General features: G+C 43.1%; 1 protein-coding gene across 1 annotated transcript in view; it reads right to left on the minus strand.

Annotated features, from left to right (window-relative positions):
* Utp6 (UTP6 small subunit processome component) overlaps positions 1–5,032 on the minus strand; it is a 28,257-nt gene extending 23,225 nt beyond the window's left edge. Inside the window, exons 1-4 of the mRNA XM_055620497.1 lie at positions 4,833–5,032; positions 3,416–3,500; positions 975–1,016; positions 700–792 (exon numbers count right to left, since the gene is read on the minus strand). Of these exons, the coding sequence (XP_055476472.1) occupies positions 700–792; positions 975–1,016; positions 3,416–3,500; positions 4,833–4,924 (312 nt within the window). The 5' untranslated portion in view covers positions 4,925–5,032. The remainder of the gene's footprint in view (positions 1–699; positions 793–974; positions 1,017–3,415; positions 3,501–4,832) is intronic.
* Between the last annotated feature and the right edge of the window lie 13,937 nt (positions 5,033–18,969).

Here is an 18,969-nt window from a genome sequence, read left to right on the forward strand (position 1 = left end):
ATCAACTCACCAAGGTGCTACCCATCTCCAAGCCATCACCCAACCATCTCCCTGGTGATTTTCTTTACTGCCTTTTCCCTGGCAGTGTCTCATGTATCCCAGGCTAGGCACACCTTCTTTTGAACAAATATAATACCTGCCTCAGTCACTAATAACACGTAAGTAGTCAACAAAACCACTGAGATCCACTGTTTAAGCAGAGGATAACCTTGAACTTCGGATTGCCCGGGCTCCACCTTAACTCCAGTATTTCAGGTTTGTGGCACATCACAGTGATGAGATGCTGGAGACTGAACCCAGGGATTTATGCCTGCTAGGCAAGACTTTTTCTTTTTTTCCCTGACATGGGAACTCCTGAAACTAATGATGCAGTCCAGGCTGGCCTCAAACTCAGAGATCCACGTGCCTCTGCCTCCTGAGTACTAGAATTAAAAATGTGTACCACCATGCCCAGCTCTCTTTTGATTTTCTAATAGCTAATAATGTATTAAATAAGTGTTCAGCGTCATCCTCACAGAGTAACAATAAGTGGTAAGATACTTTCTTACAGTTTATGTCGTTCAAAACCTGTTTCAAGCAATGGCATATGGAAGTGAGTATTTAGAACTGGAGAGGAACAGAGGGAACGTGGCTAAACATCCAACTCATGCTATGCACACTGTTTATCGTCGTCTCTTCAAGGATGCACTGGTCACTTACTTTCCACTTCGCTGAAGCACGGCCGAAGACACCTTGTACCCGATGTACAATAGAGTATTCAATTTCATCCTTCTTAAATGAGTATTTAATTCTCTAAAGGGACAAAAACAAAACAAAGCCTCAGTTACTCACATTCATCCAAAGTAGCGTTCACACATACTCACCCTCAGTACAAAAAAAAAAAAATTCAGACAATTACAAGTATCCACTTTGGAGACAGCATTGGTTAGGAGTGTCTGCCCAACATAAAACCAACTTTAAAAAAATTAACTTACTGCTCTTCTTCTCTGGATCAGCTCCAAAAGATTAATTTCATACTATGGGGAAAAAATACAAAGAAAAGCATGAAAAGCATAACCCTTTTTGTTGTTTTGTGTTTTCCAGACGAGGTTTCTCCGTGCAGCCTTGGCTGTCCTGGACTCGCTTTGTAGACAAGGCTAGTCTGGAACTCACAGAGATCCGCCTGCCTCTACCTCCCTGAGTGCGGAGATTACAGGTGTGCACACCACACCTAAGGCATAACCTTTTAAATATAGGAAATGCATACAAATTCAATAATATGAATAAAAGACAACTTGTTATCAATGGGCAGAATTCACAATAAATTTCAAGAATTCACTGAAAAATTCATCTTAGCTCCATCAAACTTAAATATACATAGTAGCAATAAGAGGCTTGCAGGCAACTGAGAGTCACAGACAAAGCAACTAAGAGTCAAAGCACATTACTTAACAATATGAAACTTATAAGATTTATAATATCAATTAACCAGCCTCCTAACTTAAAGCAGTTAGTATTCCAATTCCAATTTTCAGTTAAAAAAAAAAAAAAACAGTGGTGGTGCATGCCTTTAATCTGTCACTCAGTTAGGCACAGAGGCAGGTGGATCTCTGAGTTCAATGCTAGCCTGGCCTACAGAGTAAGTTCCAGGACAGCCAGCACTACACAAAGGAATCCTGTCTCAAAAAAACAAAGTCAGGCATGGTAGCATGTGTCTATACCTCAGAGGCTAAGAGTAGAGAACCGTCATGAGTTCAAGGTGCTAGGAAAGTAGACCAAGAGAGACAACACTTCCAGCATTGTAGCACACTCCATTACCCTCAGCACTCTGGAAGCAGACAGCTGGGTCTCTGAGTTCAACCCTGGTCTATACAGGGGCTGCCAGGACTACACAATGAGTAATTCTATCTAAAAAACCTTTTTTTTTTTTTTTTTTAATTAAAAGACTTGCCTAGCACGTTAAGGGCCCTACCACCTCCAGACAAAGTGATGCACATTTATAATCCCAGAATTTCGGAAGTGGAAGCAGGACTGCTTTTTTCTTTTATATTTTCTTCTCTAGGTTTTTGACACTGAGCTTCATGTAGTCCAAGCTGGCTTGGAGCTTGCTATATAACCAAGATGACCATGATGTATGATTCTCCTGCCTCCAAGAACCAGGACTACAGGTGCTAGAATTACACATGTGCACCACCATACCCAGTCTTACATAGTCCTGGGGAGTCAATCCAGACCTTCACATCCTAGGCAAATACTCTACCAACTGAGAGCTGTCCCAGCCTCAGGAAGCACAATTTCAAGTTAAAATTCCCAGCATTTTGAAAAACTAAAATAGTAAAAACTGTTTTATAGGGCCTGGAGAGATGGCTCAGAGGTTAAGAGCACTGGCTGCTCTTCCAGAGGTCCTGAGTTCAATTCCCAGCAACTACATAGTGACTCACAACCATCTATAATGAGATCTAGTGCCCTCTTCTGGTGTGCAGGTGTACATGCAGGCAGAACACTGTATAAATAATAAAATCTTTAAGAAAAAAAAAAAACTTTTATAGAGCATATAAACAAGGGGCCAGACCCAATTATGATTACTGAAGAAAAAAAAAAACAAAAATTTAGTTTATGAAATTTTTCAAGCATGGAAGATCCCATGTAACTATCAGACACTATATCAAAGCTTGTACTTTGTATTTGCTTCAAATCTTTACAAATAAAATATTAGAAACAAAGTACAGTCAGAAGTGGTAGCACTCAGGAGGCAAAAGCAGGTGAATCTCTGTGAGTTCTAGGCCAGCCTGGTAGCTACAGCTATACATAAAACCCTGTTTCAAAGAGACAAGAAAGAAAGAAAAGCATAGCCCCCACCAGACAAGATGACACATGCTTTAGTTCTCCTTTTAAGTGTAAATTTTTGCCTGCATATGTCTGGGCACCATGTTCGTGCAGTATCCACAGAGGCCAGAAAAGGGCATCTAATCCCCTCAGAACTAAAGCTACAGACAGTTGCAAGCCACCATGTGGCTGGAAATCAAATCCGGGTCCTCTGGGCGAGCAGCAAGTGCTCTTAACCACTGAGCCATCTCCCCAGCCCCATGACGCACGCTTTATTCCAACACTCAGGAACATGAGATGCGTGGATGATGTGAAGCCAGCCTGTTCTACACCATGAGACCTTGTCCCAAAAGGCCAGTTTCTTGCTAAAATCCTGGTACACAACACTCTCTCTGATCTACTGACCCCACAAGAGAAAAAGCTCACTCTGACAAGTACTAAGCCTTAGAAGGTAAGGCCATTCCACATGATTATCTCTGATTTTAGTAAAAAAAAAAAAAATGTGTAGGCAATCACAGAATTCTGGAATTCTGTAGAAAACTGTCCTCACCCTCATCACTGTCTGATTTAAAAATTCTTGAAAGGACTAAAGAGCTATGGAATCACTCACTTGAACATAGTTGATAAAATCTTCCTTGAGAAGGGTTCTCCGATGTATTTTGTATTCTAAGTCAGAAGCCTTCTTGATGATAGCCCTGTGAAGAAAGCCGACTACACTATAACATTTGTAAAGTTAAACCTGAACTTAAGATTTTTATTCCGCATATACTGAAAACACAAATTTAACAGAAATACCTATTTCCTGAATACAAGTATCTTCCATAGGCAATTATCTTCCACAGGAATATGATTAACATTCCACAGAATGTTAAGAACATCCAGATATATTTTTACACCCTCAGGAAATAACCTCAGTTGCCAGAATCATTGTCATTTCCACCAGCAAAGTTAATAATGTCTAATGTGTATTATTTATACATACTACTAACAAAAGATTTGTCCTCCAAATTTAGGTTACTCTAGGGGCTTGTCTTTTTTTTCCTTGTGCATTCTCTAGACTCAAACCCAGGGTCTTGTGCATATCAAGCAAGCACCCTGGGACACTCTTAGCTGCGTCCTCAACCCTCAAGGCATAGGGATTTTGTTGTTGTTGTTTCAGGGTTTTGCTTTTGTAGGGTGTTTTCTTTCTTTTTTCGGTTTTTGGTTTTTTTCAAGACTACCAACACTCAGCTAATGCTTAGCAGAGCTTATGATAACCAAATCTCTATCCCAAAATCCTGGTCTCTATATTTTCAGTATGTAAATTCTTAAAAACCTAAACTGTCTAAAAAGCTTTATTACCACGGAACATTAACGGGAGAACACATCCCATCCTTAGTTAAGGAGTGAGCACAAACGTGCGTGTTTTAGGAAACGGAATGCAGAAAATGAATTCAATATTTAAGAATGCAGACAAAACTTTCTAAGAGTCCTCACAATGAGGCTCTAAGACCAAACGTTTCCTAACGTTTACTCTGAGCACCCCATACTCACATTGTGAAGTGAATTGGCACAGAAAATCATTAGAAGTAATTGATTTTAACAAATTACAGAATGCCAACCCTATGCCAGGCGCTGTGGCAGAGCTCTAAGGAAGCAGAGGAAACCAGTTAAATGGTCTCCAATCTACAAGTCTAGTTAGGACGTCCTACCCACTCCCCCTCGGTGCCGTGCTCGAATCTCTCAAGTTGTATACCCCAAACTTTTAAACTGTAACAACTTCTTTCATGTGAATTCTTCCGCCATCCGCACTGCCCAGCGGTCCTTCACGGGCTGGAACCCTGGCTACACCACCGTTATGGCCCCAAGACCTGCCCACTGGATGGCTCTCAGTAGGACTAGTGGGTAAACAGACTGGACGATCCGCCTCGCAAAGGGTTAAAGCTGCATTCTGGCCGTCCTCAAGGTCCTCCCGCAAAGGGCTTTTTACACTGGCCCCAGGCTCCCCGCAGCCCACCCCAGTTCCTCCCGTTCCCCGGTCCTCTCACTTAATCTCCGCGTGGCTGAAGAGTCCGATGCGCTCCAGCTGCTCCAACTCTGGGATTCGATCTTCTATGCGCTCCTGAATTATCTCCGCCATGAGGCTGGAACTTCACCAGCCGCCGGGCGGCCCACACGCGTAGGAAGCGCCCACCTCCCAGCCTCCAGGCTTACTCTCGGCGACTGACCGAACGTGCTTCGTAGGTCCCGCCTTTTCCGCTTCCGCCATTGGGAGCGTTCCCCTCGCTGCCGGAGCCGCTGTCGCCCCCGTGTGGTCGACTATAGGTTGCCGCGAGAACCCCTTCCGGTCTGGGCCGCGTCTCTGAGGGGTGGGCGGGGCCGTGGGCGGGGCCAAGCCCTCGCGCCGCGGGGGACCGGAACAAGCTCCTCGGGGCTCCCTGAAAGGAACGTCAAGTACGCTTCCTTACGGGAGGTCCTCCGTTCTTACCGTGCTCCTGCCGCAGGCCCTCACTTCCCGACACCGAGAAACTAAACACTGAAAACTGTAATCGAAGATGATGTTGTTAACTATGCAAATTCAGCCCGCGACCTTCTGTAAATCAGTGTGGTATCAGTGGATTTTCACGTGGCAACCAAAGCCACGTGAATGGGTGGCTCGATTTAAATGGTGGAAAATGATTTATTATTCAAATGATAAGGGACATCGTGCTACCAAGCTTGGCAACCAGAGTTCGGTGGAAGGAGAGAACTGACTCCCGCAAATTGTCCTCTGACCTCAACAGTCTACGGCGTGTGTGTATATACACACACAAACAAACACCGATTTTAACATTAAAAATAGATATCTAGGCGAAATATTTCAAAATAGTAGGCACTGCGTAGAAAGCAGAAACTGTAGCTTCTTTTAGAAAACAGGGCTTTGATGATGAAAAGTTTGAAAGTCGCTGAAATATATATTTACACAGATCTTCCTTACAGCATTGTCCAAGCAAATTAAAATTTCTAAGAGAATCATCCTGTAACCAACTTGAAAGCAATAGTGCTGGAAATTACCGCACCTAAAAGAAATCTCTGTGGTTTGGTTCTCTTAGGGCTTCTTGCTAGACCTGTTATTATGACACTCACATCATTGCCTCAGTCCTTCCTGTGATTTATGAAAGAGAAATAGACTTAGCAGTTACCTAGATCCACCCAGTTCCTTGCCTTCCGTTTCTTTCTGTTTAACATCTTGTCCCACTGGTCTTAGGACCCACACAGGTTTGTGTGGGCCTTCATCACTTCTCAGCCCTCTCAGGTCTAAGATCCAAGAAGTGCAAGGAAACCACGTATGTAAATTAAAGATGCGATTTCTTTGTGATGGTAAAGTAGGACTTGTCAAAATGGAGATGACTGTGAATAGCAAGTCCAGTAAGTGCCCAGCACTGAGGAGTAGAGAAATGCCTAGCTTGTAATAGAAGATGAACAAATAAATGTGCAAATGTAGGGCGTTTACAAATTTGCTTAAGGACAAGGAACTCAGTAACCTCTGACAGACAGTAACCCTTCATTGCAAGGCAAAATTGACAGACTAAGGCACTAACTACAGATTCCTTTTAAAGATTATTTATGTTTATGTTATGTACATTGATATTCTGCCTGCATGTATGTCTTTGTAACAGAGTGTCGGATCTCCTAGAAATAGAATTACGGACAGTTGTGAGCTGCCATGTGGGTGCTGGGAATTGAACTGGGATCCTTTGGAAGAACAGCCAGTACTTTTAACTGCTGAGCCATCTCGCCAGCCCTAAAATACTACAACCTTAAGTTACAGACAGAGGGTTGTTTTTGTTTGTTTGTTTGTTTGTTTTGTTTTTAGATTAATTTATTTGTGCATTTTATATATACCAGCAATCTGTCTTCACCAGAAGAGGAAATCAGATCCCATTATAGATGGTCATGAGCCATCATGTGGGTGCCAGGAATTGAAGTCAAGACATCTTGAAGAGCAGCCAAGTGATGCTGAGCTATCTTCCCAGCCTCTAACTACAATTCTTAAATCAGCTATGTTCCCCACCCTTGTTTTGAAATTTAGCTATTAATCTTACCCCTAAGAATTACTATTAGGGTCTGGAGAGATGGTTCAGCAGTTAAGAGCACTATCTGCTCTTCCGGAGGTCCTGGGTTCTGATGCCTTCCTCTGTCATGGAGGTGCACATGCAGATAGAGCACTCATACACGTGTAATAAAAAAAAAAAAAAATTAAAAAAAAAAGAATTACTATTAAAAAAGACAAAAATCTCTCTTTCTCTTTCGCTTCTGCATCCCATAATAACAGTGTCTCACTGTGTGCGTAGTACTCTGAGAATGGCCCTAAGGGCTTTACATGGCAATGCACCTAATCACATCACATAAATGTTTGTTTTATTTGGTCAGCCCTGATGGCCCACACCTTTGATCCCAGCACTTGGGGGACAGGTGGCCTCCTGTTTGTTTAAGGGTTTTTGTTTGTTTGTTGGTTTTTTGTATTTAAGGCAAGGTCTCTATATGTAGCTCAGGCTGTCTTGGAATTTTCTCTGTAGACCAGGCTGGCCTCAAATTCAGAAATCCATGTGCCTCTACCTCCACCTCTGTCTCCCGAGTGCTGGGGTTAAAAGTGTGTGCCATCACACACAACTCTATTATTATTATTACTATTATTATTACTATTATTATTATTATTATTATTATTATTATTATTATTATTGCCTCCTAAAGGAGGCTGGGAGGAATATCTAGTTCAGTGGGGCAGTTAGAATGCTGAGGTCCTGAGTTTGTCGGTGCTGGAGAGATGGCTCAGGTTAAGGTTGTTCTACCTAAAGTCCTGAGTTCAATTGTCAGCTACCACATGATGGCTCACAACCATCTGTAGTGAGCTCTGGTGCCCTCTTCTGGTGTGCAGGCATACATGCAAGCAGAACACTGTATACATAATAAAAAAAAAATTTTTTTTTAAAGTTGTTTTGTTTGTTTTAATCCTTTGTGTGTATGATGTGTTTACGTGTATGAGTGTGTGGACCCATGGGACAGCTTCAGTTGTTGGTCCCTGCCTTTCCCCTTCCTTTAGTTGATGCCTAAACGAAGCTATCTGGCCCTTGAGGATTCCCGTTTCCACTCCTGTAGATCCTGGATTACAGGTGGATAATACGGATTTTCATGATCCACACCTCCTGCCCTGATTATCAAGAAAGAGTGATCGATGACTGAAAGATGTATGCTGATCATCATCCATGGCTTCAAGGAACAGTTGATCCCCATATCGGTGCTGATGAGCCAGTGTGGGAAAAGAGCAAACAACCCTCAGCTAAGGTCCTGAGACAATCTCATAAGGAGGCCACCAGAGGGACACTAATTACAAGCTAAAACGAGCATTCTTGCCTTTAAAGCACTTGAATGCAAACTTTAAAGTAAATTTGAACTTTCCCTTGGAATGGTCACATTGAACATCTGAAGGCAAAGTTCACAGAGAGCTCAGTGGCTCGGAATAGCAGGGAAAGAATGCTAGCCTCCCCACTCCCTGTTATTACTTGAAAAAGGAAAACACCTAATTTCAGACACAATGAGAGGCACCGCACCTGGAATCCCATCCCCCTACTTTGTTCAAAATCCCCCTGCCTGCTTCTCCCACACAGAGAGCCCTGACCGACTTCAAAGTCAGGCAGAAGTGACAGACCCAGCCTGCTCTTTGATGCCTAAGAACTTCAGAGCCCTCGGTGTGATTCCAAAGCGGAACCTCTGCACTTTTCAAACCTTCCCTGTTATCTTGCACCGTGGAAAACAAAAGTGCCCAAGTTTTCAGTGACGTGCCTTAAAGTATTTGGAACCAGCAACGTTTCATTTCTCTTTCTGTTATTTATAGCTCATTTTGCTCCACAAACTGCACTGGACAGTAAATTACTTCTGGCACCCAGCCTTTGTCAGCTTGCCAAAATTCACTGGAGCAAGTTTTTTACAACCCAGCTAATAAGCTCTGGAAATTAGGAGGTAAGTATAATGGAAATAATGGCACAGTTCTTAACTGCAGGAGCGCAGAGTGACGACGTGAGATTCCAGCAGATTCTGCTTCTTCACATTTTTTTTCTTCTAAAGAAATCTTCATATTTTTAAATTATTGTAGTTCATGTAAATGGAAAGGTTTTCTTTTAATTGGAAAAATTAGTTTTGTGCCTTTTCTCTGTAGTTTATGCTCTTGTAAACTCAAAAATAATATATAAATAAAAGGAAGAGGAGCAGACGAGAAAAGGAAGAGCACGAATACAGCAGTTTGGGTAAACAGCCTAACTATTAAAACTAACTGACATCTTTTAGAACCTTATTCCAAAAAGACGGGCTTCTAGACCTGGCAATTGTCTGTGAGCGAATGTATTCTACCAAAACTATGACTAATTAGCTACAGCTACTTTTTCCAACTTGCCCAGTTGCAGTCAAAATTATGTTCTTTTAAAAATTTTTTTTGGACAAAACTTGCACAAAACCGAAAGTGAATATGACATTGATTTCTATCACTGAAAGGAACTTGAGAAGTCATATCCTTTTTCTCTAAGCCTAATTCTTGCATCTGCTCCTATTCACAATTTACAAGTACAAGGAAGGTTTTTTTTTTTTTTTTTTTTTTTTTGCCTCCATCTTGTCTCACTCTGCTTCCCAATTAGACCTTGTCTGATTAGCCCCAATACCACATGCTCAGTCAGAAAACATTGACGCAAAGTAGTTTACAGTTTGGGAGTTTGTGGCCTGTGTGTGTGTGTGTGCTTGTGTGTGTGCGAGTGTGTGTGTGTGTGTACTAGTATGTATACTAAACGTGGCCCTCCCCTCAAATGTCAGCCTTCTAACAATTTTCCCACAATATCACGCTGTTTTATACCTTCCTAAATAAACATTATTCTTTGACTCTGGAAGGCCCACTATCTATTTGGCAATCTTTCTAAAATTTTTTTCAGTCAGGTGGTGGTGGAGCACACCTTTAATCCCAGCCCTTGGGAGGCAGAGGCAGGAAGATCTCTGTGAGTTCTAGCTAACCTGCATCAGTTAATCAGAATAGAATGATTAACTAACACTAACTAGGGTCACACCACGGGTTTAAGTAAACCGCATGAACACATGCCCAGTACTTCCATACAGTTCCAGTGTACTTCCTCTCTACCTCTCAGTGTACTTCCATACAGTTCCAGTGTACTTCCTCTCTACCTCTCCGTGTTCTGCCATACAGTTCCAAAGGCTGCTCCGAGGCAATGTGACCTTCCTAGGCGTGTACATTTTACTATCAACTACATTTTTAAATACAGGAATGGATCTTAGGATTCCTGATACTTCAGTATTCAGGAAGTTGAATTTATTTATCCATCATGAAAAAAGAAAAACTATAACAGAGCTGAAACTAGAAAAACAGATAAGCTTTGTTACCTCTCTCATGACTCCAGGGTCATTTTGTCATTTGCAATATAATATTACTTAGTAATGTATGATGGTCTTGACAGTTCACATTCATTTTATAGCTTGGGTGTAACTTTTTGATAATTTTCTCGATTTTTTTTTCATTATTTCTCTAAATATTTAATTATTTTTTAAGATTTACTTATTTATTATGTTTACAGTGTTCTGTTTACATATATGCTTGCACACCAGGAGAGGGCACCAGATCTTATTATAAATAGTTGTGAGCTACCATGTGGTTGCTGGGACTTGAACTCAGATCCTCTGGAAGAGCAGCCAGTGCTCTTAACCTCTGTGCCATCTCTCCAGCCCCTTATTTTGTTTTTTTGAGACAGAATTTCTCTGTGTAGCTTCAGTTATCCTTCAACTCAATATGTAGACCCAGCTATCACGCAACTCGCTATGTAGATGAGGCTGGCCTCAAACTCAGAGATCCACCTGCCTCTCCCTCCCAAGTGCTGGGATTAAAGTTGTGAAACAAACTGCCCAGCTAAATATTTAATTATTATTAGTATTACGTTGAACATTTGTTTTTCTGAAAATGAGAAAGTGCAAATAGCAAGATATATAGCAAACCAGAACCCACCTTAAGCATGAATCTACTTTCCTTTAGACAAATTTGAAGCTGTGGATTTATAGAAACAGATTGCCATTTACTCACTTTGAACAATAGCTTGTATTTGTGTGTGAGGCAGATGTTTGTTTGGTTCTGTTTTTAGAAAAAGACTATGTAGACCTGGCTACCTTAAATGAACAGAGATCTGTCTGCCTTTGCATTTCAAGAGCTAAGATTAAAGCGCTTCTGCCACCATATCCATCTTTTGACAAAAGTTAAGCTGTTAGAAATATAAATACTCAGGGGTTGGAGAGATGGCTCAGAGGTTAAGAGCACTGACTGTTCTTCCAAAGGTCCTGAATTCAATTCCCAGCACCCACATGGTGGCTCATAGCCATCTATAGTTGAGATCTGGTATCCTCTACTCAGCCTGGCAGTGGTGGCGCAGGCCTTCAATCCCAGCCTTTGGAAGGCAGAGGTAGGTGGATCTCTGTGAGTGCAAAGCCAGCCTGGTCTACATCGTGAGCTCCAGGACAGCCAGGGCTACACAGAGAAATCCTGTCTCAAAAAAATGAAAACCAGGAGGCTGGAGAGATGGCTCAGTGGTTAAGAGCACTCGCTGACCTTCTGAAGGTCTTGAGTTCAATTCCCAGCACCTACCTGAGTTGCCTGATGCCATCTCCTGGTATGCAGATGTACATGCTGACAAATAAATCTTAAAAAAGAGAGAGAGAGAGAGAAAGAAGTTTAAATATTACAGCCTTAGCATAGTTGAAATTTAAGGTATTTTCAAAATTTTGATGTGTGTATGTTTACAATTCTTTGTAAACAGCCATGTATGTGTTGAAAATCAAACCCAGGTCCTCTGGAAGAGCAACCAGTGCTTTTAACCACTGAGCCATCTCCCTAGCACAAAGGTTACCTTTTTTTTTTTTTTTTTTTTGAGACAGGGTCTCTCTGTTTTATCTCTGGCTGTCCTGGAACTCATTCTGTAGCCCTCTAACTCAGAGATCTACCTGCCTCTGCCTCCCGGCAAGGGTTACCTTTTTAAATGTTCTCTCATAGGTCAGGCAAGTATTGCATGCCTTTAATCCCAGCACTCGGGAAGCAGTTGGAGGCCAGCCTGGTCTACAGAGCAAGTTCTGGGACAGCCAGCGGCTACACAGAGAAACCCTGCCTCAAAACAAAACAAAAAAACGTTCTCACAACTTTTTGAGAGACTGTGGGGCTTACAGTGAAGATCACGGCGCACTATTCTGAGTGCAGTTTGGCAATATCTACCCACATTTTAAAACACACATCTGTTAGGCCCAGCAATTTCAACATTCCCTGACCTGTCCTGTTCAAGAATAGCTAGTGAAGCACTATTTGTAATATTTAATTTTTTTTTTTAAAAGGGGGAAATTATCTCCCAGGAAAGTAACTAAATAGTACATGTATACAATAGTGAACTGTGGACTATTTGTGACTGTGTGTGTGTGTGTGTGCACACACGCACGCGCACGCATGTGTATAGCCCTTGAATTACAGTACAGGTGTGTATGATATCACACCTGGCCTTTTATTTGCATGCTGGGGATTAGAGCTCAGATCCTTACACTTGTGCAACAAGCACTTTTACCCTCCAAGCCAGCTCCTCAGTTCCTTGTACAGACCTGCTAAAGAGAACACTGCTCAACACAGTGGGACACCTGTAATCCCAGCATTTAGGAGACCGCAGCAGCGGGATCATGATTTTAAGACCAGCCTGGACTACACAGTATCAAAACCAACAACAGAACAGAAGAGCAGCAAGTTGGAAAAGGATGGAGAGTGTGCACATAAACACACATAGGGTGACATGGAAATAAGTTAAAGTTTTTAAAAGCCAATCGGGGAGTGATGTATTGTATAATCCACTTCAGGAGTGGGTGGGAGCCGTTTAGACAGAACTGTACAAGGGCTGGGGAGATGGCTCCGTGGGTAAAGGCACTTGCCTCTCAGCCTGGCCACCTGATTTGACCCCTGGAGCCCATGTGGAATTGGAAGAAAAGGAAGAACTCCGCAGAGTTGTCCTCTGACCTCCACGGGAGGGCTACCCACACACACACCGTGCACCCACACACAGAATAACAAATAAATAGAATTTAATTGGTAAATAAATTTGGGAGGGTTGCTCCCCAGACCATTCATACTCGCTGTCAAGGGAATGGTGTAGCCGATGCGAATAATATAATGGAGGCACATTGATTTTGTAATTTCTGTTTAAGGAAAACATTTTAATAGAGTCTAAAGAAAAGCTTCAGGATTAAGCTCTGGTTCAAGTGACATGCTCAAAATAATTTTAGTTTTAGTAGGATAGTAGTAAGGTGAGTTTACACCGTACGCTGATTTCTCCCTGATACATCACAGCAAATATCTCAGCTCTTCTTCCAGACGTTGTTAGTTTTAATTGTCAGGATCACGTCTTCCTAAAGAAACTTGAGATTCATTGGTCATAGAAGAAACACTCTTTGTAAGATGAAATGTGATTCTCATAAGATTCTGTCCCCGTTTGTCCCCCATCTCACCGTAAGCCTCTACAACCTGGGAACTGTCCAGGTACACATTAACATTTTAAAAGAACTCAAATCGTTCACACAGGCAGCTCTATTATTGGCCGCTCTTTTACAGCGTTGGTTTGCTCAAAAACCCACATTCAAATTGGATCGCCTCCACTCCTGCTCTTCAACACACAGGTATTGTGGACAAGACGCCGCTTTTTGACTACAAACTGCCTTACTCATTTAGAATAACTTCATTCACAAGGTTCATTGGACAGCTCTGTCTGTCCCCGTCACAGGCATCACAAAGCACTTTTGCCTACCCTGTCATTAATTCTTAAGCAGCTGTGTGTTGCTACCCTCATTGAACGGACAAGCAAACCAGGCTCTAAATGAAGTTACTTGGCCAAGATCACACAGCCAGCAAGCGGGGAGCTTGCTGGGAAATTTCAGACTTGAGTAAACAAAGGTGACTAACGGTTCCTTTAAACGGTACTTGGTCACATTCGTCTTAAAAGCCAAGGAGTGTCCTAAGGTTGTGGGGAAGAAAAAACAACAACAACAACAACAAAAAAGCATTCCCTGCAGGCTTGCATCCCCTCTCTCATATTTTAACTTCACTGTGCAATCATATGGAACTCCTCCAGCTATTTCTGTTGATTTGCCACCAGATTTCCACATGTTCCTTAAAAGCAACGCGCAGCACCTTGAGGTTACCCAAACACGACCCTCCCAAAAGCCCCCTTGGTTCTTTTCCATCCCGGTCGACAGTCTCTTTTCTTGCACAGGTTGACAGCTCTGTTCTGCACCCTGCGTGCCTCACTTAGATCCGCGCACACCCTGCAGGGACCAGGGAGCCAGGCTGGGAGAGGAAGGGGGTTCAGAGGAGGCCCCGGCCCTCCGACCTCCCGCATTTCGGACCGTGCGGAGCCTTCGAGGGCGGGGTCAGAGTAACACAGTGAGGACAACGCTCTGGGCTGAGGGCTGGGAAGAAAGGGTCGAGGCCGCCGTGAGGACGGGGATAGGTCCTAGGCGTGGAAGAGGCCCGTGGTGGGTCGAGACCTGAGGTGATGGGCGAGCGGGATCCGGGTCCGAAGGAGTGTGAGGGACGGTCCTGCGGAGGCTGTGTGGGCTTAAGTGATGGTTTGGAGAGGTGCGGTGGGGAGTGAGGCGAGGGTGGGAGAGGTATCCCGGTCTGGGGCGGGGTGGGGATGGGGTGGGGACTCAGGTCGGAGGTGGGGTGGGAGTGAGGGCCAAGGACGGCGGCGGAGTCCGGAGTGCGAGCGAGCAGACGCCCGGTTCGGCTAAGCGTGGCGGTTTAGGGGTGCCGGGGTGGAGCGGACGCCTCCCTCTCGCGGCGAACGCCGCCCGGCGGGGGACCTCCGTGACTGCGCCCGGACGGCAGGGCCGGGCCTGGTCCTCCCGCCCGGGCTCAGCGCCGAGGTCCTCCGCGGGGCGTCGGCGCCTGCAACTCCTGCCCCACCGCGGAGCCCTCTGCCCACCGGCGGGTCGGCCTCGCCGAGGCGCGGGTCCCTGGCGAAAGCAGGGCCAGGTCGGGGCCCAGGGCCGCAGCGGGGCTTCAGGCTCCCTGGCCGCCGCCGCTTCCTCCCCAGCAGGTGGGAGCAGCACCACCCTGCCCCCCAGGACCCGCTCCACCAACCCCTCCACCAACCCCTCCATATAAAGGCTTCACCAACCCAAAGCCGTTCCAGACTGCGGGGAAACTTCCTGTGTCTATACAGAGACCGGCGGGAGTCTGTTCCCCACTAACTGTCTTACTGGTCCCTCGCCAATTCTGCCCTTCATCCATCTTCCCGCCGGCCTCCTCTCCGAATGTCAACTCACTTGTGCGCTAAATAAAAATTTAATTTACCTTATTATGGATTCAAAACTATTAGTCACAGAGCACCTGTGTAGTATAATACAGCTGCATTTTCTTTATCAGACTTTTATTTTCCCCGGGATCAGTTACTGCGATTTTTAGTTTATTAAGCTTTCTGTTTCCTCTCTTAGGCTCGGTCAGAACTGTATTTACAACGCCCTGCAAATGCGATCTTAACTGTTGAACACGAAGCCAGTTCCACAACCGTTGTTCTGGGATTTCTCTTCATATCATCCTGGGATTTCACTCCTTGTGTAAGTCCCTTGTGTTCTGGATTCTGTGTTTATTTTCTTCTTTTATTTTGGTAGAGCACATCCTCCAGTAACTTTCTGAAAGAGGGTAAAAAAAAACAAACTCTTAAAGATCTTAATTCTCTCAAAATACCTTTATTTGAGCACCTCACTTGATTGATTAATGTCATAATTTTGTCTGAGTATATAATTCTAAGTTGGAAATTTCTTTAGGACTGTGAATCATGTCCTGCCTTCCAGTAATGACTCCTCAACAATTTAATGAAATCTTTTTTTTAACTTGCATGTAGAAATACATTTGTGTGAGGACCTGGTTTCATTATTAATTCTGGAAGCTTCTATCTCTGATACTCTGAAATGCAGGAAGACATGCCCAGATGTGCATCTTTTCATTCACGGAGCTGGATAGTCAAGCTTGGCTTATAGACTTCAGAGCTTAGTTCTGGAAACTTTCTTCTGTCACTTTGCCTCCTTTGCATTGTTCATTATATCTCCGCCCTAGCTTCATTTCTCTTGCTGTGATAAAATCCCCAGACAAAAGCAATTAAGGCAAGGAAGAATCTCCCTTAGATCACAATTCTGGGTGGCATACAGTCCATTATTGTGGGGGATGTCAAAGCACCAGGGGCTTAAAAACAGCTCGTCAATCACATCCATAGTCAAAAGCAGAGAAAGAGGAATGCACACAGGCTTACTGTGTTCAACACCCTCTCTAAACTTAGACCTTCCGCCAACACCTTCCCTAAGGAATGGTACTGCCCCCAGTGGCCTGGGCCTTCACACATCATCCAGATTAATCTCCCACAGATATGCCCACAGGCCCACCTGATCTAGACAGTCCCACACTGAGCTGCCCAAGAGATTGTAGACTGAGTAAAATTGACAAATAACACACACATACTCCACTCACCATCTCTGCATTTCTGTTCTTTTAAAATTCCTGTTGTTTGTTATTCTCTCACACCTCTCATCTTTTTTTTCTTTTTACCATCTGCAAGTTTCTTCCATTCCTATATTCCTTCATTGCCCAATTTCAGTTTTTTTGTTTTTGTTTGTTTGTTTGTTGTTGGTTTTGGTTTTTTGAGACAGTGTTTTTCTCTGTAATCTTTGCTGTTCTAGATTCACTTTATAGACCAGGCTGGCCTCAGACTCACAGAGCTCCACCTGTCTCTGCCTCCCTGAGTGCAGGGATTACAGGCATGTGCCATCAGGCCCAGCATTTCAGTTTTAACAGTGGTATGCTGGTCAATGGTTAGCAACCACCTCTCAAGGTGGGAAGAAGGAAAGAAAGGCCTTGATTTGTAGCACTTGCCACCTGCAGAGTGTGAATCTGTCCATCATGTTGGTTTCAAGCTGCTGAGATTATATCAAAGAACATGTCACTGGAAATAGATGCATAATAGTAGTAAATCATATTAAATTTTTAACATACAGGTTGAATGGACATTATCAGAAGAACATATATAATAATAAGAGCATCTGAAGTGATAAGCTTTAAATATTACTTTTTAAATTTAAACATATTAGCCGGGCGGTGGTGGTGCACGCCTTTATTCCCAGCACTCAGGAGGCAGAGGCAGGTGGATCTTTGTGATTTCTAGGCCAGCCTGGTCCACAGAATGAGTCCAGGACAGTCAGGGCTACACAGAGAAACCCTGCCTCAAAACACCAAAACAAACAAACAAATACAATTTAAATATATTATCTGAGTGGAGTACGGTGCCCACAGGACACAGGTCAGAAGACAATTTTGTGGAGTTGTTTCTCTTTTTCCACCTTTATACAGGTTTTGGAGATCAAATTTAGCTCATCGGGCTAACATGACACCTACTTTGCCATTTTTATGGCCCCAAATATAATTTATTTAATCAGAATATTATAAAACCTGATTTTTAATAATGAATATTTTATCAAGTAGCTTGCAAAATTCCTGAAAATTCAACAAGTGGCTCTTGCAATCTGGTATGAACTTATGAACTAGCTCCTGCAATTATTGCTTTAAAATAATTGTGGTCCCTAATATAATAAAGTGAGTGGAGGCCAGGTGTGGTGGCACATGCCTTTAATCCCAGCACTCAGGGAGGCAGAGGCAGGTGATGGGTCTCTGTGAGTTTGAGCACAGCCTGGTCTATAAAGCAAGACTAGGACACTCAAGGCTACACAGAGAAACCTGTCTCAGAATAATAAGAAGAAGAAGAAAAAGAATTAATAAATAAAGTGAAGATGTTTTTTAAGTTACTAATCTGCTGGAACCTACCAGCAGAGTTGAACAGTTCCTGAGTGTGGAGTGAGCATTGAAATAGTTAAAGCAAGTCACACTACACACGGGATCAGCTCGAGAAGGCTGTCAGTAAGACTGCAGCAGCGAGTTTATGCCACAATTCCTTTTTATAGGCAAAGCAAAAAACAATACAAGAAAGAAGTTCGTGGAACTGCCAAAAGTGTTTTCTAAAACTATTTCCCCATAGCAGATATGGTCCACGGTCACACAAACAAGTTTTAAGAAACTTGGCGAAATGTCCTCTTATCTCTGTCTCAAGGTGAAGGCCAGGGTGAAAACATGTTGTTCGATGAATACTCAGTAACAAAGCAGCTTTACAAACAAGCAGCTCTCCACATTAATCTGCCTACAGAAACTCTCAACAGTTAAAGTTTAATTTACAATCCACCTTTCTTGTTAGTTCATCAAATAAATATTGATTAGGTACCTGCTATTCGCAAAGTGTAAAGCTTGATGGCACATCCTTTAATCCCAGCACATGGGAGGCAGAGGCAGGTGGATCTCTGAGTTTGAGACCAGCCTGGTCTACAGAGTGAATACCAGGACAGCCAGAGCTACATAGTGAGATCTTGTCTCAAAAAACTAAAAAAGAAAAAAGAAAAGAAAGAGAGAAACCAAGATGCTCAGGATATAAGTATACATAAACATTTTTCTTTCTTTCCACTTTTTTTTTTTTTTCCAAAATACGATATTACTAAGTAGCCTTAGCTGCCCTGGAATTCACTATGTAGACTGTGTTGAACTCACAGAGATCCTCCTGTCTCTGTCTCCCTAGTGTAGTAGAAGAAATAAAAGATGAGTACAAATAGTACAATTGAATGTGATAAGCATATAGACAGGATATACAAAAGCCTTAGAGAATACATCGCAAATAACTAATTTATCCTGAGGAATCTGCCAAAGAAAAACTTAGCATGTATTTTGTTGTTGTATTTTTTTTTTTGGGGGGGGGGTTGTTTTGTTTTGTTTTTGAGACAGGGCTTCTCTGTGTAGCTTTGGTTGTCCTGGACTCACTTTGTAGACCAGACTACCCTAGAACTCACAGAGATCACCTACTTCTGCCTCCCTGAGTCCTGGGATTACAGATGTGTACCACCATGTCTGGTTGATTTGTTGTTTTTTAAGGCAGGCTCTCACTATATAGTCCAAGCTGGCTTTGAACTAGCAGTGATCTTCCTAGCAGTAGAAGCTTTAGAAACAGCAATCTCACTTTTTGTTTTGTTTTGTTTTTTTAAGATTTATTT

Source organism: Psammomys obesus, unplaced genomic scaffold (genome assembly GCF_907164565.1).
Source record: "Psammomys obesus unplaced genomic scaffold, mPsaObe1.curated_primary_1811, whole genome shotgun sequence".
Lineage (NCBI taxonomy): Eukaryota > Metazoa > Chordata > Mammalia > Rodentia > Muridae > Psammomys > Psammomys obesus.